Source organism: Schistocerca cancellata, chromosome 9, assembly GCF_023864275.1.
Source record: "Schistocerca cancellata isolate TAMUIC-IGC-003103 chromosome 9, iqSchCanc2.1, whole genome shotgun sequence".
Lineage (NCBI taxonomy): Eukaryota > Metazoa > Arthropoda > Insecta > Orthoptera > Acrididae > Schistocerca > Schistocerca cancellata.
Window position 1 is genome coordinate 406,484,240 of NC_064634.1, and position 18,178 is coordinate 406,502,417.

The following is an 18,178-nucleotide window of genomic DNA, read 5'->3' on the forward strand; positions in this document are numbered from 1 at the left end:
AGTGCGACCTGGACATAGTGGCCTTGAAATATCGTCTCCTAACTACAGTCACCGGTACAACTATTATTAATTTGACACAGCCAATTTAGTATTCGCCATAGAAACCACTGCATGTATTGTCAGCTCAGAATTTAACCTTCCTAAATGATACCTTGAACCCAGATTTCCTAAGTTCATTAGACGAATTAATAAGATCACAGGAGGGATTAATGTCAGCGGAGCAGAGGCTCCAGCATGTACGACAATATCATAATAGACAGCGTCATGACATCGTGACTATAAGTGTCACAATTTCCAGAACTGTAGTGATTCTATTAGCGATTTGGGTAATCTCCATCTTCATTGGAGGAAAACCTGTGTGTCACAGAGGTTCATCACATCATCTGATGCCCGTTAGCTGGACTACCAATAATGAATAAGGAATAATTATGGGAGCATAAAAGTAATATGTTACTAATTATGTGAGGAGGAAACGAGACAGTAAGCTTGAGTATGTGTCGGCTATATTATGGGAAAAGGTTACTCTAGTGTACAAGTAATATAAGATGTTTGGTGAGTTTGAGTAGTGTTGTTGTCAAGAACAGATTCAGAGGAAAAACTTGGGGCATGGACTGAGCTGGAGCAAAGAAAGATAACTGATGTGAACAATGTAAACTTCGCCTTTAAGATTTTTTAAGACTGTTCTAGCAAAACATCGAGGCCGATCCAAGACAGATTTGTTAAAGATAGGGGAAATGACGCGCCACAAAATAATAATCTTGCGAACGGAGTAGAATTTAAGAGGTCTTCCCTTGTTAACAAGCCGGCCGGGATGGCCGAGCGGTTGTAGGCGCTACGGTCTGGAACCGCACGACCACTACGGTCGCAGGTTCGAATCCTGCCTCGGGCATGGATGTGTGTGATGTCCTTAGGTTAGTTAGGTTTCAGTAGTTCTAAGTTCTAGGGGACTGATGACCTCAGAACTTAAGTCCCATAGCGCTCAGAGCCATTTGAACCTTGCTAACAAAGAGAAGAGTAAACCAGATCTATACGCAACTGTCAGACGGAATGACAGTAGGGAATGACTACTGCTTTTATAGGATAATGTGGCTAAAGACGATGGTAACTGCTACACACCATCAAAGCTGGGTATCCGAAACGCCACTACAGCAGAATGAAGTAGCAAGCCGTAAGTCAGATATAACAACGATTATTCAGATTACTGACAATGCAGAATACATTCACCACAGCTGCTTAAAGGCAATGTTCAGACATTGCCACAGGTGACGTGGCCAGAAAACCTTTCAGTCAAGAAGAGCAGGCTAAGTGAACATCACGCTTGCAATGGTAATGCACGTGTGAGTGGTCCTGTACATGTATCCAGTGGGTTTCTCTACTTTATCTCAGTTTGCAACCAAATAATCTTGGGCACGGCCTGTGTTACTCTATGCTCTGTTCGTGGAGAGTGTCTTTGAATTCTGGTGGAACAGCCAGTCCTCCTAGGAGGATTTTGACACTGCAATCCGCAGTGGTGCCGTTCGAGTCACGACTGGTGTACGCTGTGGGCGAAATTCAATATCTGGACGCGTGGCTGGTGGGCCGGTCAGTGATTGTCACTGTGAAGGGTTGTGCCACAGCTACCACTCGCCTTCTTTTCCTGTAGATTTACTATTACACTGTGTGGCTTATAACTGTCAGGGGCCACAGTGTGACCCAGTCCCATGTCGCACACTCTGTACTGGGCCAGTGCGTGATTACCAGGGTGCCGTCTGCTAAGACCAGAAGCAGGGCAGACAGTGCTGACCCATCTGCGGCCAATGTGCCATGATGTCTCTGGGTGCTGAGTACCTGTCTGTACTGCTGCAGTGGCCGAGATGACGTGGTGTGCACAGTCGCTGGCCCTGCTGACCGCTGCCACCGCTCACCGCCGTGAATTAAGACACAGTGTAATGTGGAACAAAACAAATGTATCATTGTCAATGATAAAAATTAGAGTCTTTGGGCACAGAGCAGGCCATCTCCCACCAACCTACCCGTGCGTCAGGGGTATCAGTCCTGCCAAATCATGCTCTTGACGACTCAATAACGTCACCTGACGTACTGTCCCATCACTGGGTGGTTACAAATGTATCCAGTTTCAAGGCTTAGTTTTGACTAATTATGTAAATCATTAATGATTGTAGACACATTCACGAGTTGCATTGTATTTGGACACTGTCGAGTGCCAAATTATTCTGTTATTGTAAGTGTTGACACGAGCAGTTTCTGGTCCAGTATCTCTCGTAGGTTTACCAGTTTCTCCAGATGAGAACGTAGTCGCTCCTGCAGCGGCACGCCCTTCTTGTCCCTGATGAGCACGTAGACCGTGGAGACGCCGGGGCAGGAGCGCAGCAACTTCTCGAGTATGAGGGTGCCAATGAATCCGGTGGCGCCTGTGAGGAGGATGGAGGCGCCGTCGTAGAAGTCAGCCACCTCACTCCACCGCTGCAGTTCCCCTGGCGGCAGCCAGTCCACAGGGAGCTCCTCCAGCTCCCTCGCCTCCTCCTCTGGCGTCATTACGCGGGGATGGATGTCACAGCACGGCATTCTGGCTCTGCACTGCTCTGTACCTGGCAAAACCACTACTGGCCATTAAAATTGCTACACTTAGAAGAAATGCAGATGATAAACGGGTATTCATTGGACAAATATATTATACTAGAACTGACATGTGATTACATTTTCACGCAATTTGGGTGCATAGATCCTGAGAAATCAGTACCCAGAACAACCACCTCTGCCCGTAATAACATTGATATGCCTGGACATTGAGTCAAACAGAGTTTGGATGGTGTGTACAGGTACAGCTGCCCATGCAGCTTCAACACGATACCACAGTTCATCAAGAGTAGTGACTGGCGTATTGTGACGAGCCAGTTGCTCGGCCACCATTGACCAGACTTTTTCAATTGGTGAGAGATCTGGAGAATGTGCTGAACAGGGCAGCAGTCGAACATTTTCTGTATCCAGAAAGGCCCGTATAGGACTTGCAACATGCCGTCGTGCATTATCCTGCTGAAATGTAGGGTTTCGCAGGGATTGAATGAAGGGTAGAGCCACCGGTCGTAACACATCTGAAATGTAACGTGCACTGTTCAAAGTGCCGTCAATGCCAACAAGAGGTGACCGAGACGTGTAACCAATGGCACCCCAACCATCCCGCCGGGTGATACGCCAGTATGGTAATGACGAATACACGCTTCCAATGTGCGTTCACCGCGATGTCGCCATATACGGATCCGACCATCATGATGCTGTAAACAGAACCTGCATTCATCCGAAGGAAGGAAAACATAGGTTCAAAGAAGGTAGCTGCGAAGAGACCATGGGTAACAGAAGAAATACTTCAGTTGATTGATGAAAGGAGGAAGTACAAACATGTTCCGGGAAAATCAGGAATACAGAAATACAAGTCGCTGAGGAATGTAATAAATAGGAAGTGCAGGGAAGCTAAGACGAAATGGCTGCAGGAAAAATGTGAAGACATCGAAAAAGATATGATTGTCGGAAGGACAGCCTCAGCATACAGGAAAGTCAAAACAACCTTTGGTGACATTAAAAGCAACGGTAGTAACATTAAGAGTGGAACGGGAATTCCACTGTTAAATGCAGAGGAGAGAGCAGATAGGTGGAAAGAATACATTGAAAGTCTGTATGAGGGTGAAGATTTGCCTGATGTGCTAGAAGAAGAAACAGGAGTCGATTTAGAAGAGATAGGGGATCCAGTATTAGAATCGGAATTTAAAAGAGCTTCGGAGGACTTACGGTCAGATAAGGCAGAAGGGATAGATAACATTCCATCAGAATTTCTAAAATCATTGGGGGAAGTGGCAACAAAACGACTATTCACATTGGTGTGTGTAGAATATATGAGTCTGGCGATATACCATCTGACTTTCGGAAAAGCATCATCCACACAATTCCGACGACGGCAAGAGCTGACAAGTGCGAGAATTATCGCACAATCAACTTAACGGCTCATGCATCGAAGCTGCTTACAAGAATAATATACAGAAGAATGGAAAAGAAAATTGAGAATGCGCTAGGTGACGATCAGTTTGGCTTTAGGAAAAGTAAAGGGACGAGAGAGGCAATTCTGACGTTACGGCTAATAATGGAAGCAAGGCTAAAGAAAAATCAAGACACTTTCATAGGATTTTTCGACCTGGAAAAAGCGTTCGACAATATAAAATGGTGCAAGCTGTTCGAGATTCTGAAAAAAGTGGGGGTAAGCTATAGGGAGAGACGGGTCATATACAATATGTACAACAACCAAGAGGGAATAATAAGAGTGGACGATCAAGAACGAAGTGCTCGTATTAAGAACGGTGTAAGACAAGGCTGTAGCCTTTCGCCCCTACTCTTCAATCTGTACATCGAGGAAGCAATGATGGAAATAAAAGAAAGGTTCAGGAGTGGAATTAAAATACAAGGTGAAAGAATATCAATGATACGATTCGCTGATGACATTGCTATCCTGAGTGAAAGTGAAGAAGAATTAAATGATCTGCTGAACGGAATGAACAGTCTAATGAGTACACAGTATTGTTTGAGAGTAAATCGGAGAAAGACGAAGGTAATGAGAAGTAGTAGAAATGAGAACAGCGAGAAACTTAACATCAAGATTGATGGTCACGAAGTCAATGAAGTTAAGGAATTCTGCTACCTAGGCAGTAAAATAACCAATGACGGATGGAGCAAGGAGGACATCAAAAGCAGACTCGCTATGGCAAAAAAGGCATTTCTGGCCAAGAGAAGTCTACTAATATCAAATACCGGCCTTAATTTGAGGAAGAAATTTCTGAGGATGTACGTCTGGAGTACAGCATTGTATGGTAGTGAAACATGGACTGTGGTAAAACCGGAGCAGAAGAGAATCGAAGCATTTGAGACGTGGTGCTATAGACGAATGTTGAAAATTAGGTGGACTGATAAGGTAAGGAATGAGGAGGTTCTACGCAGAATCGGAGAGGAAAGGAATATGTGGAAAATACTGATAAGGAGAAGGGACAGGATGATAGGACATCTGCTAAGACATGAGGGAATGACTTCCATGGTACTACAGGGAGCTGTAGAGAGCAAAAACTGTAGAGGAAGACAGAGATTGGAATACGTCAAGCAAATGATTGAGGACGTAGGTTGCAAGTGCTACTCTGAGATGAAGAGGTCAGCACAGGAAAGGAATTCGTGGCGGGCCGCATCAAACCAGTCAGTAGACTGATGACCAAAAAAAAAAAAAACACACCATCGCAGGCGCTCCTGTCTGTGATGCAGCGTCAAGGGTAACCGTAGCCATGGTCTCCGAGCTGATAGTCCATGCTGCTGCAAATGTCGTCGAACTTTTCGTGCCGATGCTTGTTGTCTTGCAAACGTCTCCATCTGTTGACTCAGGAATAGAGACGCGGCTGCACGATCCGTTACAGCCATGCGGATAAGATGCCTGTCAACTCGACAGCTAGCGATACGAGGCCGTTGGGATCCAGCACGGCGTTCCGCATTACCCTCCTGAACCCACCGATTCCATCTTCTGCTAACAGTCATGGATCTCGACCAACGCGAGCAGCAATGTCGCGATACAATAAACCGCAATCGCGATAGGCTACAATCCGACCTTTATCAAAGTCGGAAACGTGATAGTACGCATTTCTACTCCTTACACGAGGCATCGCAACAACGTTTCACCAGGCAACGCCGGTCAGCTGCTGTTTGTTTATGAGAAATCGGTTGGAAACTTTCCTCATGTCAGCACGTTGTAGGTGTCGCCACCGGCGCCAACCTTGTGTGAATGCTCTGAAAAGCTAATCATTTGCAAATCACAGCATTTTCTTCCTGTCGGTTAAATTTCGTGCCTGTAGCACGTCATCTTCGTTGTGTAGCTATTTTAATGGCCAGTAGTGTAGGTTAATAAGTGACTGCTGCAAAATATTAACAAAAATTCTTTAGAGACGAACGGACAAGCTAGTAGAAGCCAACCTCGGGGAAGATCAGATTGGATTCCGTACAAATGTTGGAACACTCGAGGCAATACTGACCCTAGGTCTTCTCTTACAAGACAGATTAAGGAAAGCCAAACATACGTTTCTAGCATTTGTAAACTTAGAGAAAGATTATGACAATGTTGGCTGGAATACTCTCTTTCAAATTCTGAAGGTAGCTGGGATAAAATACAGGGAGCGAAAGGCTGTTTAAAATTTGTATAGAAACCAGATGTGAGTTAGACGAGGGGCACGAAAGGAAAGCAGTGGTTGAGAAGGGCGTGAGATACGGTGGAGTAGGACTTAAAATCCGTGGAGATAAATAAAAGCTTTGACGTTTGCCGATGACATTGTAATTCTGTCAGTGACAGCAAAGGACCTGGAAGAGCAGCTGAACGGACTGGACAGTGTCTTGAGATGAACATCAACAAAAGCAAAACACGGATAATGGATAGTAGTCGAATTAAACCAGGTGACGCTGAGGAATTAGATTAGAAAATGAGACACTTAAATTGGTAAATGAGTTTTTCTATTTGGGACGCAAAATAACCGATGACCGTCGAAGTAGGGGGGATATAAAATGTGGACTGGCTCGGCAAGGAAAGCGTTTCTGAAGAAGAGAAATTTGTTAACATCGAGTATAGATTTAAGCGTCAGGTAGTCTTTTACGATAGTATTTGAATTGAGTGTAGCAATGTGTGGCAGAGAAACAGGAACGCTAACGAGTTTAGAGAAGAAGATAATAGAAGCTTTTGAAATGTGGTGCTACAGAAGAATGCCGAAGATTAGATGGCTAGATCACGTAACTAATGAGGAGGTACTGAATAGGTTTGCGGAGAAGAGGTATTTGTGGCACGACTAGAAAAAGGGATCGGTTGGTAGTACACGTTCTAGGCATCAAGGGGTCACCAATTTATTGTTGGATGGAAGTGTGGAGGGTAAAAATGGTGGAGAAGGTATTCGGAGATAAAGAGGCTTGCACAGGATAGAGTAGTATGGAGTGCTGTATCAAACCAGTCTTTAGACTGAAGACCACAACAACAACAACAATAATTCAAGGAAGATTTGCGTACGACAATGAACGCGTAAACGCACATCATTGTCCACTTCTCATTCCGTATTTCACAGCACAAACAACAGCACCTTCATTTCCTCATTTACCATTCATATACCATGCCTCCCCCTTGCCGTTGGTGGGGAGGCTTGCGTGCCTCAGCGATACAGATGGCCGTACCGTAGGTGCAACCACAACGGAGGGGTATCTGTTGAGAAGCCAGACAAACATGTGGTTCCTGAAGAGGGGCAGCAGCCTTTTCAGTAGTTGCAGGGGCAACAGTCTGGATGATTGACTGATCTGGCCTTGTAACATTAACCAAAACAGCCTTGCTGTGCTGGTACTGCGAACGGCTGAAAGCAAGGGGAAACTACGGCCGTAATTTTTCCCGAGGACATGCAGCTCTACTGTATGATTAAATGATGATGGCGTCCTCTTGGGTAAAATATTCCGGAGGTAAAATAGTCCCCCATTCGGATCTCCGGGCGGGGACTACTCAGGAGGACGTCGTTATCAGGAGAAAGAAAACTGGCGTTCTACGGATCGGAGCGTGGAATGTCAGATCCCTTAATCGGGCAGGTAGGTTAGAAAATTTAAAAAGGGAAATGGATAGGTTAAAGTTAGATATAGTGGGAATTAGTGAAGTTCGGTGGCAGGAGGAACAAGACTTTTGGTCAGGTGATTACAGGGTTATAAATACAAAATCAAATAGGGGTAATGCAGGAGTAGGTTTAATAATGAATAAAAAAGTAGGAGTGCGGGTTAGCTACTACAAACAGCATAGTGAACGCATTATTGTGGCCAAGATAGACACAAAGCCCATGCCTACTACAGTAGTACAAGTTTATATGCCAACTACCTCTGCAGATGATGAAGAAATAGATGAAATGTATGACGAGATAAAAGAAATTATTCAGTTAGTGAAGGGAGACGAAAATTTAATAGTCATGGGTGACTGGAATTCGTCAGTAGGAAAAGGGAGAGAAGGAAACATAGTAGGTGAACATGGATTGGGGGGAAGGAATGAAAGAGGAAGCCGCCTTGTAGAATTTTGCACAGAGCATAACTTAATCATAGCCAACACTTGGTTCAAGAATCATAATAGAAGGTTGTATACCTGGAAGAATCCTGGAGATACTAAAAGGTATCAGATAGATTATATAATGGTAAGACAGAGATTTAGGAACCAGGTTTTAAATTGTAAGACATTTCCTGGGGCAGATGTGGATTCTGACCACAATCTATTGGTTATGAACTGCAGATTGAAACTGAAGAAACTGCAAAAAGGTGGGAATTTAAGGAGATGGGATCTGGATAAACTGAAAGAACCAGAGGTTGTAGAGAGTTTCAGGGAGAGCATAAGGGAACAATTGACAGGAATGGGGGAAAGAAATACAGTAGAAGAAGAATGGGTAGCTTTGAGGGATGAAGTAGTGAAGGCAGCAGAGGATCAAGTAGGTAAAAAGACGAGGGCTAATAGAAATCCTTGGGTAACAGAAGAAATATTGAATTTAATTGATGAAAGGAGAAAATATAAAAATGCAGTAAATGAAGCAGGCAAAAAGGAATACAAACGTGTCAAAAATGATATCGACAGAAGTGCAAAATGGCTAAGCAGGGATGGCTAGAAGACAAATGTAAGGATGTAGAGGCTTGTCTCACTAGGGGTAAGATAGATACTGCCTACATGAAAATTAAACAGACCTTTGGAGAGAAGAGAACCACTTGTATGAATATCAAGAGCTCAGATGGCAACCCAGTTCTAAGCAAAGAAGGGAAGGCAGAAAGGTGGAAGGAGTATATAGAGGGTTTATACAAGGGCGAGGTACTTGAGGACAATATTGTGGAAATGGAAGAGGATGTAGATGAAGACGAAATGGGAGATAAGATACTGCGTGAAGAGTTTGACAGAGCACTGAAATACCTGAGTCGAAACAAGGCCCCGGGAATAGACAACATTCCATTGGAACTACTGATGGCCTCGGGAGAGCCAGTCATGAAAAAACTCTACCATCTGGTGAGCAAGATGTATGAAACAGGCGAAATACCCTCAGACTTCAAGAAGAATATAATAATTCCAATCCCAAAGAAAGCAGGTGTTGACAGATGTGAAAATTACCGAACTATCAGTTTAATAAGTCACAGCTGCAAAATACTAACGGGAATTCTTTACAGACGAATGGAAAAACTGGTAGAAGCCGACCTCGGGGAAGATCAGTTTGGATTCCGTAGAAATGTTGGAACACGTGAGGCAATACTGACCTTACGACTTATCTTAGAAGAAAGATTAAGAAAAGACAAACCTACGTTTCTAGCATTTGTAGACTTAGAGAAAGCTTTTGACAAAGTTGACTGGAATACTCTCTTTCAAATTCTGAAGGTTGCAGGGGTAAAATACAGGGAGCGAAAGGCTATTTACAGTTTGTACAGAAACCAGATGGCAGTTATAAGAGTCGAGGGGCATGAAAGGGAAGCAGTGGTTGGGAAAGGTGTAAGACAGGGTTGTAGCCTCTCCCCGATGTTATTCAATCTGTATATTGAGCAAGCAGTAAAGGAAACAAAAGAAAAATTCGGAGTAGGTATTAAAATTCATGGAGAAGAAGTAAAAACTTTGAGGTTCGCCGATGACATTGTAATTCTGTCAGACACAGCAAAGGACTTGGAAGAGCAGTTGAACGGAATGGACAGTGTCTTGAAAGGAGGATATAAGATGAACATCAACAAAAGCAAAACGAGGATAATGGAATGTAGTCAAATTAAGTCGGGTGATGCTGAGGGAATTAGATTAGGAAATGAGACACTTAAAGTAGTAAAGGAGTTTTGCTATTTAGGGAGTAAAATAACCGATGATGGTCGAAGTAGAGAGGATATAAAATGTGGACTGGCAATGGCAAGGAAAGCTTTTCTCAAGAAGAGGAATTTGTTAACATCGAGTATAGATTTAAGTGTCAGAAAGTCGTTTCTGAAAGTATTTGTATGGAGTGTAGCCATGTATGGAAGTGACACATGGACGATAACTAGTTTGGACAAGAAGAGAATAGAAGCTTTCGAAATGTGGTGCTACAGAAGAATGCTGAAGATAAGGTGGGTAGATCACGTAACTAATGAGGAGGTATTGAATAGAATTGGGGAGAAGAGAAGTTTGTGGCACAACTTGACTAGAAGAAGGGATCGGTTGGTAGGACATGTTTTGAGGCATCAAGGGATCACAAATTTAGCATTGGAGGGCAGTGTGGAGGGTAAAAATCGTAGAGGGAGACCAAGAGATGAATACACTAAGCAGATTCAGAAGGATGTAGGTTGCAGTAGATACTGGGAGATGAAGAAGCTTGCACAGGATAGAGTAGCATGGAGAGCTGCATCAAACCAGTCTCAGGACTGAAGACCACAACAACAACAAATACCATGCCTCTACACATACCCGCCGAGACTGCTTTATTACTCTTCACATATCGAGTTATGGATGTGTCACAAAGCTCGGCTCTCTTGCAAATTATTACACCAATTACCATCCTTTAAATTGCCCGCCCAGTTAGCCGTGCGGTCTAACGCACTGCTTTCCGGACGGGAAGGCGTCCCGGTCCCCGGCATGAATCCGCCCGAGGGATTAATGTCGAGGTCCGGCAGTTTTCTATCTCCCTCGGCGAATGCGGGCTGATTCCCCTGATTCCGCTTGAGTTACAGTATGTCGGTGATTGTTGCGCATACACTGTCTCCACGTACGTGTACACCATAATTGCCCTACTACTCAAATACACTCCTGGAAATTGAAATAAGAACACCGTGAATGCATTGTCCCAGGAAGGGGAAACTTTATTGACACATTCCTGGGATCAGATACATCACATGATCACACTGACAGAACCACAGGCACATAGACACAGGCAACAGAGCATGCACAATGTCGGCACTAGTACAGTGTATATCCACCTTTCGCAGCAATGCAGGCTGCTATTCTCCCATGGAGACGATCGTAGAGATGCTGGATGTAGTCCTGTGGAACGGCTTGCCATGCCATTTCCGCCTGGCGCCTCAGTTGGACCAGCGTTCGTGCTGGACGTGCAGACCGCGTGAGACGACGCTTCATCCAGTCCCAAACATGCTCAATGGGGGACAGATCCGGAGATCTTGCTGGCCAGGGTAGTTGACTTACACCTTCTAGAGCACGTTGGGTGGCACGGGATACATGCGGACGTGCATTGTCCTGTTGGAACAGCAAGTTCCCTTGCCGGTCTAGGAATGGTAGAACGATGGGTTCGATGACGGTTTGGATGTACCGTGCACTATTCAGTGTCCCCTCGACGATCACCAGTGGTGTACGGCCAGTGTAGGAGATCGCTCCCCACACCATGATGCCGGGTGTTGGCCCTGTGTGCCTCGGTCGTATGCAGTCCTGATTGTGGCGCTCACCTGCACGGCGCCAAACACGCATACGACCATCATTGGCACCAAGGCAGAAGCGACTCTCATCGCTGAAGACGACACGTCTCCATTCGTCCCTCCATTCACGCCTGTCGCGACACCACTGGAGGCGGGCTGCACGATGTTGGGGCGTGAGCGGAAGACGGCGTAACGGTGTGCGGGACCGTAGCCCAGCTTCATGGAGACGGTTGCGAATGGTCCTCGCCGATACCCCAGGAGCAACAGTGTCCCTAATTTGCTGGGAAGTGGCGGAGCGGTCCCCTACGGCACTGCGTAGGATCCTACGGTCTTGGCGTGCATCCGTGCGTCGCTGCGGTCCGGTCCCAGGTCGACGGGCACGTGCACCTTCCGCCGACCACTGGCGACAACATCGATGTACTGTGGAGACCTCACGCCCCACGTGTTGAGCAATTCGGCGGTACGTCCACCCGGCCTCCCGCATGCCCACTATACGGCCTCGCTCAAAGTCCGTCAACTGCACATACGGTTCACGTCCACGCTGTCGCGGCATGCTACCAGTGTTAAAGACTGCGATGGAGCTCCGTATGTCACGGCAAACTGGCTGACACTGACGGCGGCGGTGCACAAATGCTGCGCAGCTAGCGCCATTCGACGGCCAACACCGCGGTTCCTGGTGTGTCCGCTGTGCCGTGCGTGTGATCATTGCTTGTACAGCCCTCTCGCAGTGTCCGGAGCAAGTATGGTGGGTCTGACACATCGGTGTCAATGTGTTCTTTTTTCCATTTCCAGGAGTGTATTTCGGGTTACGCACGTCTGGTATGAGACGTTCCCGTGAGGGCGGCGGGGGTGGGGGGTGGGATGTGCACTGGGGCCGAACCGCACAATAACCCTGGTTCGGTGGGGGGCGGCGTAGTTGTAAGCAGGCTCTCTAAAAGATTTGCTAAACTATGACTTTTGAGAAGAGCACGGTTATAATGGAACACACACGCCCTGTGGTTAATACCCAATTAAAACGTCTGCTTTCCTCACATGCGATAACACGTTTAAGTTATGCACAATTAATCCGCTGTCATATTTTTAATAATATACTAAAAAAGAGTGTAAAATGAATGTGTCTAGGCACTGCTACGTCCACTGCTGTGACAAACCTAGAAAGTTTATGAGTTGTATTCATAGAGCATAGCTTTTACCGTGGAACGAGAACATTCGGTTGAATCGCAGACTCACTATTTATATTACTTATATCCCAAATTTGTCTGACGTACCTGTCAGTGGTAACTGGTTGGCAGAGGCTGAGCTTTTGGACACAGCATCAGTAACCGTCACTTTTTCATCTAATTTACCTCAGCTTATAAAGATTAAAGTAGAATACTACCAGACATGAAGCTGTCCATTAACTTTATTTACTCTCGCCCATTATCTCGTCCTTTATTACGGAATATTTTGCTATAGGAAACTAGATGCCACTGTTGTAAACTGAAAGTTGTGGGTAAGAATTTCACAGTGGCAGGTGCGTTATAGACTCAACCGATTTCAGGGCTACGTCTGCGCATTATCGAGAGGTAGTTGCCCAGTAATACAAATGTATCCTCAGATTAAACGTGAAGAGTCAATCTGCATCTGCTTTTGTACCCGTATCCAGTTATAGCAGACACTGCAAATTCTTTCTGTTCCTTTCGTGTGTGGAGTCTAGGAAGAATAGGTGCTAAATGCCTCGGTGCGCACTGTAACTACTCTACAACGCAACTTGCTGTCTAAACAGGTGCTGTAGTACATACCCTGACTGCTTGTTTAATACTGAGTCTAGATACTTCGACTGCACTTTGCACAGTGGAAAGCCGGCCGCTGTGGCCGAGCGGTTATAGGCGCTTCAGTCTGGAACCGCGCGACCACTACGGTCGCAGATTCGAATCCTGCCTCGGCCATGGATGTGTGTGATGTCCTTAGGTTGGTTAGGTTTAAGTAGTTCTAAGTTCTAGGGGACTGATGTTAAGTTCCATAGTGCTCAGAGCCATTTGAGCACAGTGGAATAGCAAGTAAGTACATAAATAAAATTATGTTAGAAACCGAATGAGATGACGTTGAGTGGGGCGCGTTTTCCGACTATACAGTGGTGTCGTAACCAAATGTCAACACAGGAAGCCTGAAGTACAAACAATCTGGAAGCTCAGACTATGCGGGAGCAGACAAAACACTCTACTGTAATGAGCATAAATGTAGTAATATTACCTAGAGATGTCACAAGAACGCCTTTCAGGATACAAACTTCGCAAGAAGGAACGTTCTGAAGCCCTGAAGTTAAACACTAGAGAAGCCAATAGCGAAGACTGGCTCAAAAAACGAGAGCACATTCGATCACCAATGTCTGCTATAAAATCTCCACCCTCCATAAGCTCATTCTCAGTGAGGCCATTCCATCTTCATCAAGGATACCGATGGAACACCAGTTCTATTAAGTTGCGGGATGCTATGGTGACTTTAACAGGTGTCTACAAACTGCCGCAAACTTGGAGTCCACTGTAGTGAATGCAAGTCTGGCATTGGAGGGCTTTTCGGGCTGTCCTTTGTGTTACTGTCGTCTTCGGCCTTCACACCATCTCGACAACAGATTGCAGGCGTATGCACTACTCTGGGAACGAGCCTAAGTCCAGCTTATCGAGAGCACTGAGAACAAGTCCAGAGCCACACTGGATTGCCGAGGCGCACCACCCGCCTATAGGCTGTGGCACTGACCAAAGACAACGCTCAGCAAGTTCCTCGCCGGGCACTAACGTGCAACCACTTTCTTTAACACGGTAAAGAGTCAAATGCTTTTCGGAAGTCAAGAGATATTGCATCTTCATGATTGCCTTAATCAATGGGTCTAAGTATGTCATTTGAGAAATTAAATTGTTGACTTTCATATGATGAATGTTTTCGGATTACATGGTGCGTTTAATTACGTCATTGCAATGAACAAGAGAGCTGAGAGAAAAACATATGCGGCGTTATAAATATCCTGACTCTTGGATCGTCACACTTTCCGTAAATTTGTGCAAATCAAAGCCCTAAAGATACCTTCAAGAGGCAACGCCCAATTTCTGTGTCCTAATAAATACAAACAGGACTGCTGCTCTGTCCGACGTTCTCGATACGGAAGTAATATTGTGCTCTAACTACTATTCTTTTCCCTTTGACTGTCTGTGATCTAAACAGTCCCCCAAAGTGAGCTCCAGTCTCACTGTGTATAAAACAATTAAAACTATACACAATTCACGCTAAACTGTGATGTTACAATCACATCGCTGATTAATTAACAATAAAGCTTTGTTGAAGAGTGAAGAAAGTAATGATGAAAACCACTACGCATTTTTGTAAGAATAATCTTTCCCTCAGCAGCGGAAAGTTGCGGTGTTTTGAACTCCCTGCCAGATTAAACCTGTCTGACACAACACAGTTCCCCAGTATATACCAAGTGGTTATATGCAGCTACTCACAGAGTTCCAGTGTGAAGTTTAATTATCGCATGGCTGCAAAACTTGGTAGATATTCAACTGCGTTAATACGGAACCGATTTATTCCGGATGAAGAAAAAGTCCAATTTTGGCCACCAGGTGTAAAACTGGCGCTGTACAGCATCTCGTCGACTTCTCCGGCACTTATACTGAACAAATTGAATAAGCGACGGTTAATAATATCAAAATTACGCCTTTCACTTGTTTGACGTTTTCTGTCCAGTGGTTCAAATGGCTCTGGGACTTAACATCTGAGGTCATCAGTCCCGTAGAACTTAGACTACTTAAACCTAACTAACCTAAGTACATCACACACATCCATGCCCGAGGCAGGATTCGAACCTGCGACCGTAGCGGTCGCACGGTTCCAGACTGAAGCGCCTAGAACCGCTCGGCCACTCCGGCCGGCTTTTCTGTCCACGTCCCGTTCTTAATCCTTTAGATACGCCACATTTCTATACGTTGCATAGACAGCGCCAGATTTGCACCTGGTTGCCGAAATTGAGACTAATTTTTTTTTTCCAGCGTAAATAGGTTCCGTAATGGCACATTAGAATATCTTCCAAGTTTAACCGCCATAGCTGCACTTTAATTATAATCACCAGCCACATGCAAGTAGTCCTCTGTGATAACACTTACCTGGCTAGCTATAACTGCCCTGCGACTGTGAAGGCCACGGTAGTTCAGCGTAAGACAGGACCCGACCGCCGCCGGTGCGGCTTCTGCTTTTAATTGTTCGTCATTTTCTTCCTGAAGTGTCATGGAAATTGCCGGTGGTACTCGTTACCTGTGTAATTACGACACAATGCATGTATAAACCACATTACCAATTGTATGTTATGTTAAAATATTCGTTATTTACGTGACTACTGTAGTTGTATTGTTCTCTTTTTACATAACTGTCTGTTATGGGAAGAATGCGTGACACCTTTGAGGTCAGGTTGCGCTGTCGAATATCTGGTCACAATCCGTAACGCGCCCAAGGCCATCCTCCTTCAGAACAGCGACCACATACTGTCCCTGAAACTATAATCCTCAATCGAATACCGACGTCGTAAATGTTATAACTTTATTACTTTAATGAACAGCGAAAAACAAGGGACAAAATGCTCTCATGCGGAAACAGAGGGAGCTTACAAAAATTAGAGCATTCAAGCGAAGATGTTGTTAACTCGTCTGTCTCGGAGACACAAAGTTACAACACATTTTCATTTAGGCTACTTGTCAACTGTTTACGTCGCCACAAGGCTTTTGTCGTAATTTGTATCTCCATGCTAATGGAATTGGCTTGGAGTCCAAATTTTTCAAATAAGCGCGTTCATTTTAATACACATAGCTTATAACATCAATAAATGTTTATTGAAGACTATGTCATAAATAGTTGCTCTACATTGGCATTTACGGTATTTTGGGGAGGCGATGAAAATTAATTTCTTCGGAAGAACAAATTATAATTTTTTGTATATGTTGGAAACTGCAAAGGTGTTTCGTGGGTCGTGCGGCTAAAGGTTAGTGGATTACTTATATATTTGAAGACAACATGAAAAAGAACACAAATTTGATTCATTCACAATCGTCGTCACTATTCAACGTATCCTATTATCTTTTTCGTCGCTTACTGTACAAAGTCCCAGCTATCCGACAATGGAAATTTATATTATCAATTAATGAATAATTTTGGTGGACACCAGAGAAGCTACGACTCTGACGAGCTTGTTTCCTGTCTGAATCTTTATGTGGTCTTCAACAATGTGAGCTCCAAGTTCACTATGCAGAAAACTACTCACATTTACACTACTGGCCATTAAAACTGCTACACCATGAAGATGACCGCGCTACAGACGCAAAATTTAACCGACAGGAAGAAGATGCTGCGATATGCAAATTATTAGCTTTTCAGAGCATTCATACAAAGTTGGCGCCGGTGGCGACACCTACAACGTGCTGACATGAGGAAAGTTTCCAACCGATTTCTCATACACAAACAGCAGTTGAACGGCGTTGCCTGGTGAAACGTTGTTGTGATGCCTCGTGTAAGGAGGAGAAATGCCTACTATCACGTTTCCGACTTTGATAAAGGTCGGACTGTAGCCTATCGCGATTGCGGTTTATCGTATCGCGACATTGCTGCTCGCGTTGGTCGACATCCAATAACTGTTAGCAGAATATGGAATCGGTGGGCTCAGGAGGGTAATACGGAACGCCGTGCTGGCTCCCAACGGCCTCGTATCACTAGCAGTCGAGATGACAGGCATCTTATCTGCATGGCTATCCCGGAGTCAGCAGTTGGGGACGTTTGCAAAACAACAACCATCTGCACGAACAGTTCGACGACGTTTGCAGCAGCACGGACTATCAGCTCGGAGACCATGGCTGCGGTTACCCTTGACGCTGCATCACAGACAGGAACGCCTGCAATGGTATACTCAACGACCAACCTGGGTGCACGAATGGGAAAACGTAATTTTTTCAGATGAATCCAGGTTCTGTTTACAGCATCATGATTGTCGCATCCGTGTTTGGTGACATCGCGGTGAACGCACATTGGAAGCGTGTATTCGTCATTGCCATACTGGCGTATCACCCGGCTTGATGGTATGTGATGCCATTGGTTACACGTCTCGGTCACCGCTTGTTCGCATTAACGGCACTTTGAACAGTGGACGTTACATTTCAGATGTATTACGACTCGTGGCTCTACCCTTCATTCGATCCCTGCGAAACCCTACATTTCAGCAGGATATGCACGACTGCATGTTGCAGGTCCTGTACGGACCTTTCTGGATACAGAAAATGTTCGACTGCTGCCCTGTTCAGCACATTCTCCAGATCTCTCACCAATTGAAAACGTCTGGTCAATGGTGGCCGAGCAACTGCCTCGTCATAATACTGCAGTCACTACTCTTGATGAACTGTGGTATCGTGTTGAAGCTGCATGGGCAGCTGTACCTGTACACGCCATCCAAGCTCTGTTTGACTCAATACCCACGCGTATCAAGGCCGTTGTTACGGCCAGAGGTGGTTGTTCTGGGTACTGATTTCTCAGTATCTATGCACCCAAATTGCGTGAAAATGTTATCACATGTCAGTTCCAGTATAATATATTCGTCAAATGAGTACCCGTTTATCATCTGCAGTTCTTCTAGGTGTAGCAATTTTAATGGCCAGTGGTGTAGTTTAAGTAGTGCGTAAGTCTAGGGACCGATGACCTCAGCAGTTTGGTCCCTTAGGAATTCACACACATGTGAACATTT

The 18,178-nt window shown here is 45.0% G+C and overlaps 1 protein-coding gene across 1 annotated transcript in view; it reads right to left on the reverse strand.

The window, feature by feature from the left end:
* The window catches only part of LOC126101452 (putative fatty acyl-CoA reductase CG5065), a 194,022-nt gene extending 178,069 nt beyond the window's left edge, over positions 1-15,953 (reverse strand). Inside the window, exons 1-3 of the mRNA XM_049912106.1 lie at positions 15,853-15,953; positions 15,564-15,711; positions 2,272-2,588 (exon numbers count right to left, since the gene is read on the reverse strand). Coding sequence (XP_049768063.1) covers positions 2,272-2,565 — 294 coding nt within the window. The 5' untranslated portion in view covers positions 2,566-2,588; positions 15,564-15,711; positions 15,853-15,953. The remainder of the gene's footprint in view (positions 1-2,271; positions 2,589-15,563; positions 15,712-15,852) is intronic.
* Between the last annotated feature and the right edge of the window lie 2,225 nt (positions 15,954-18,178).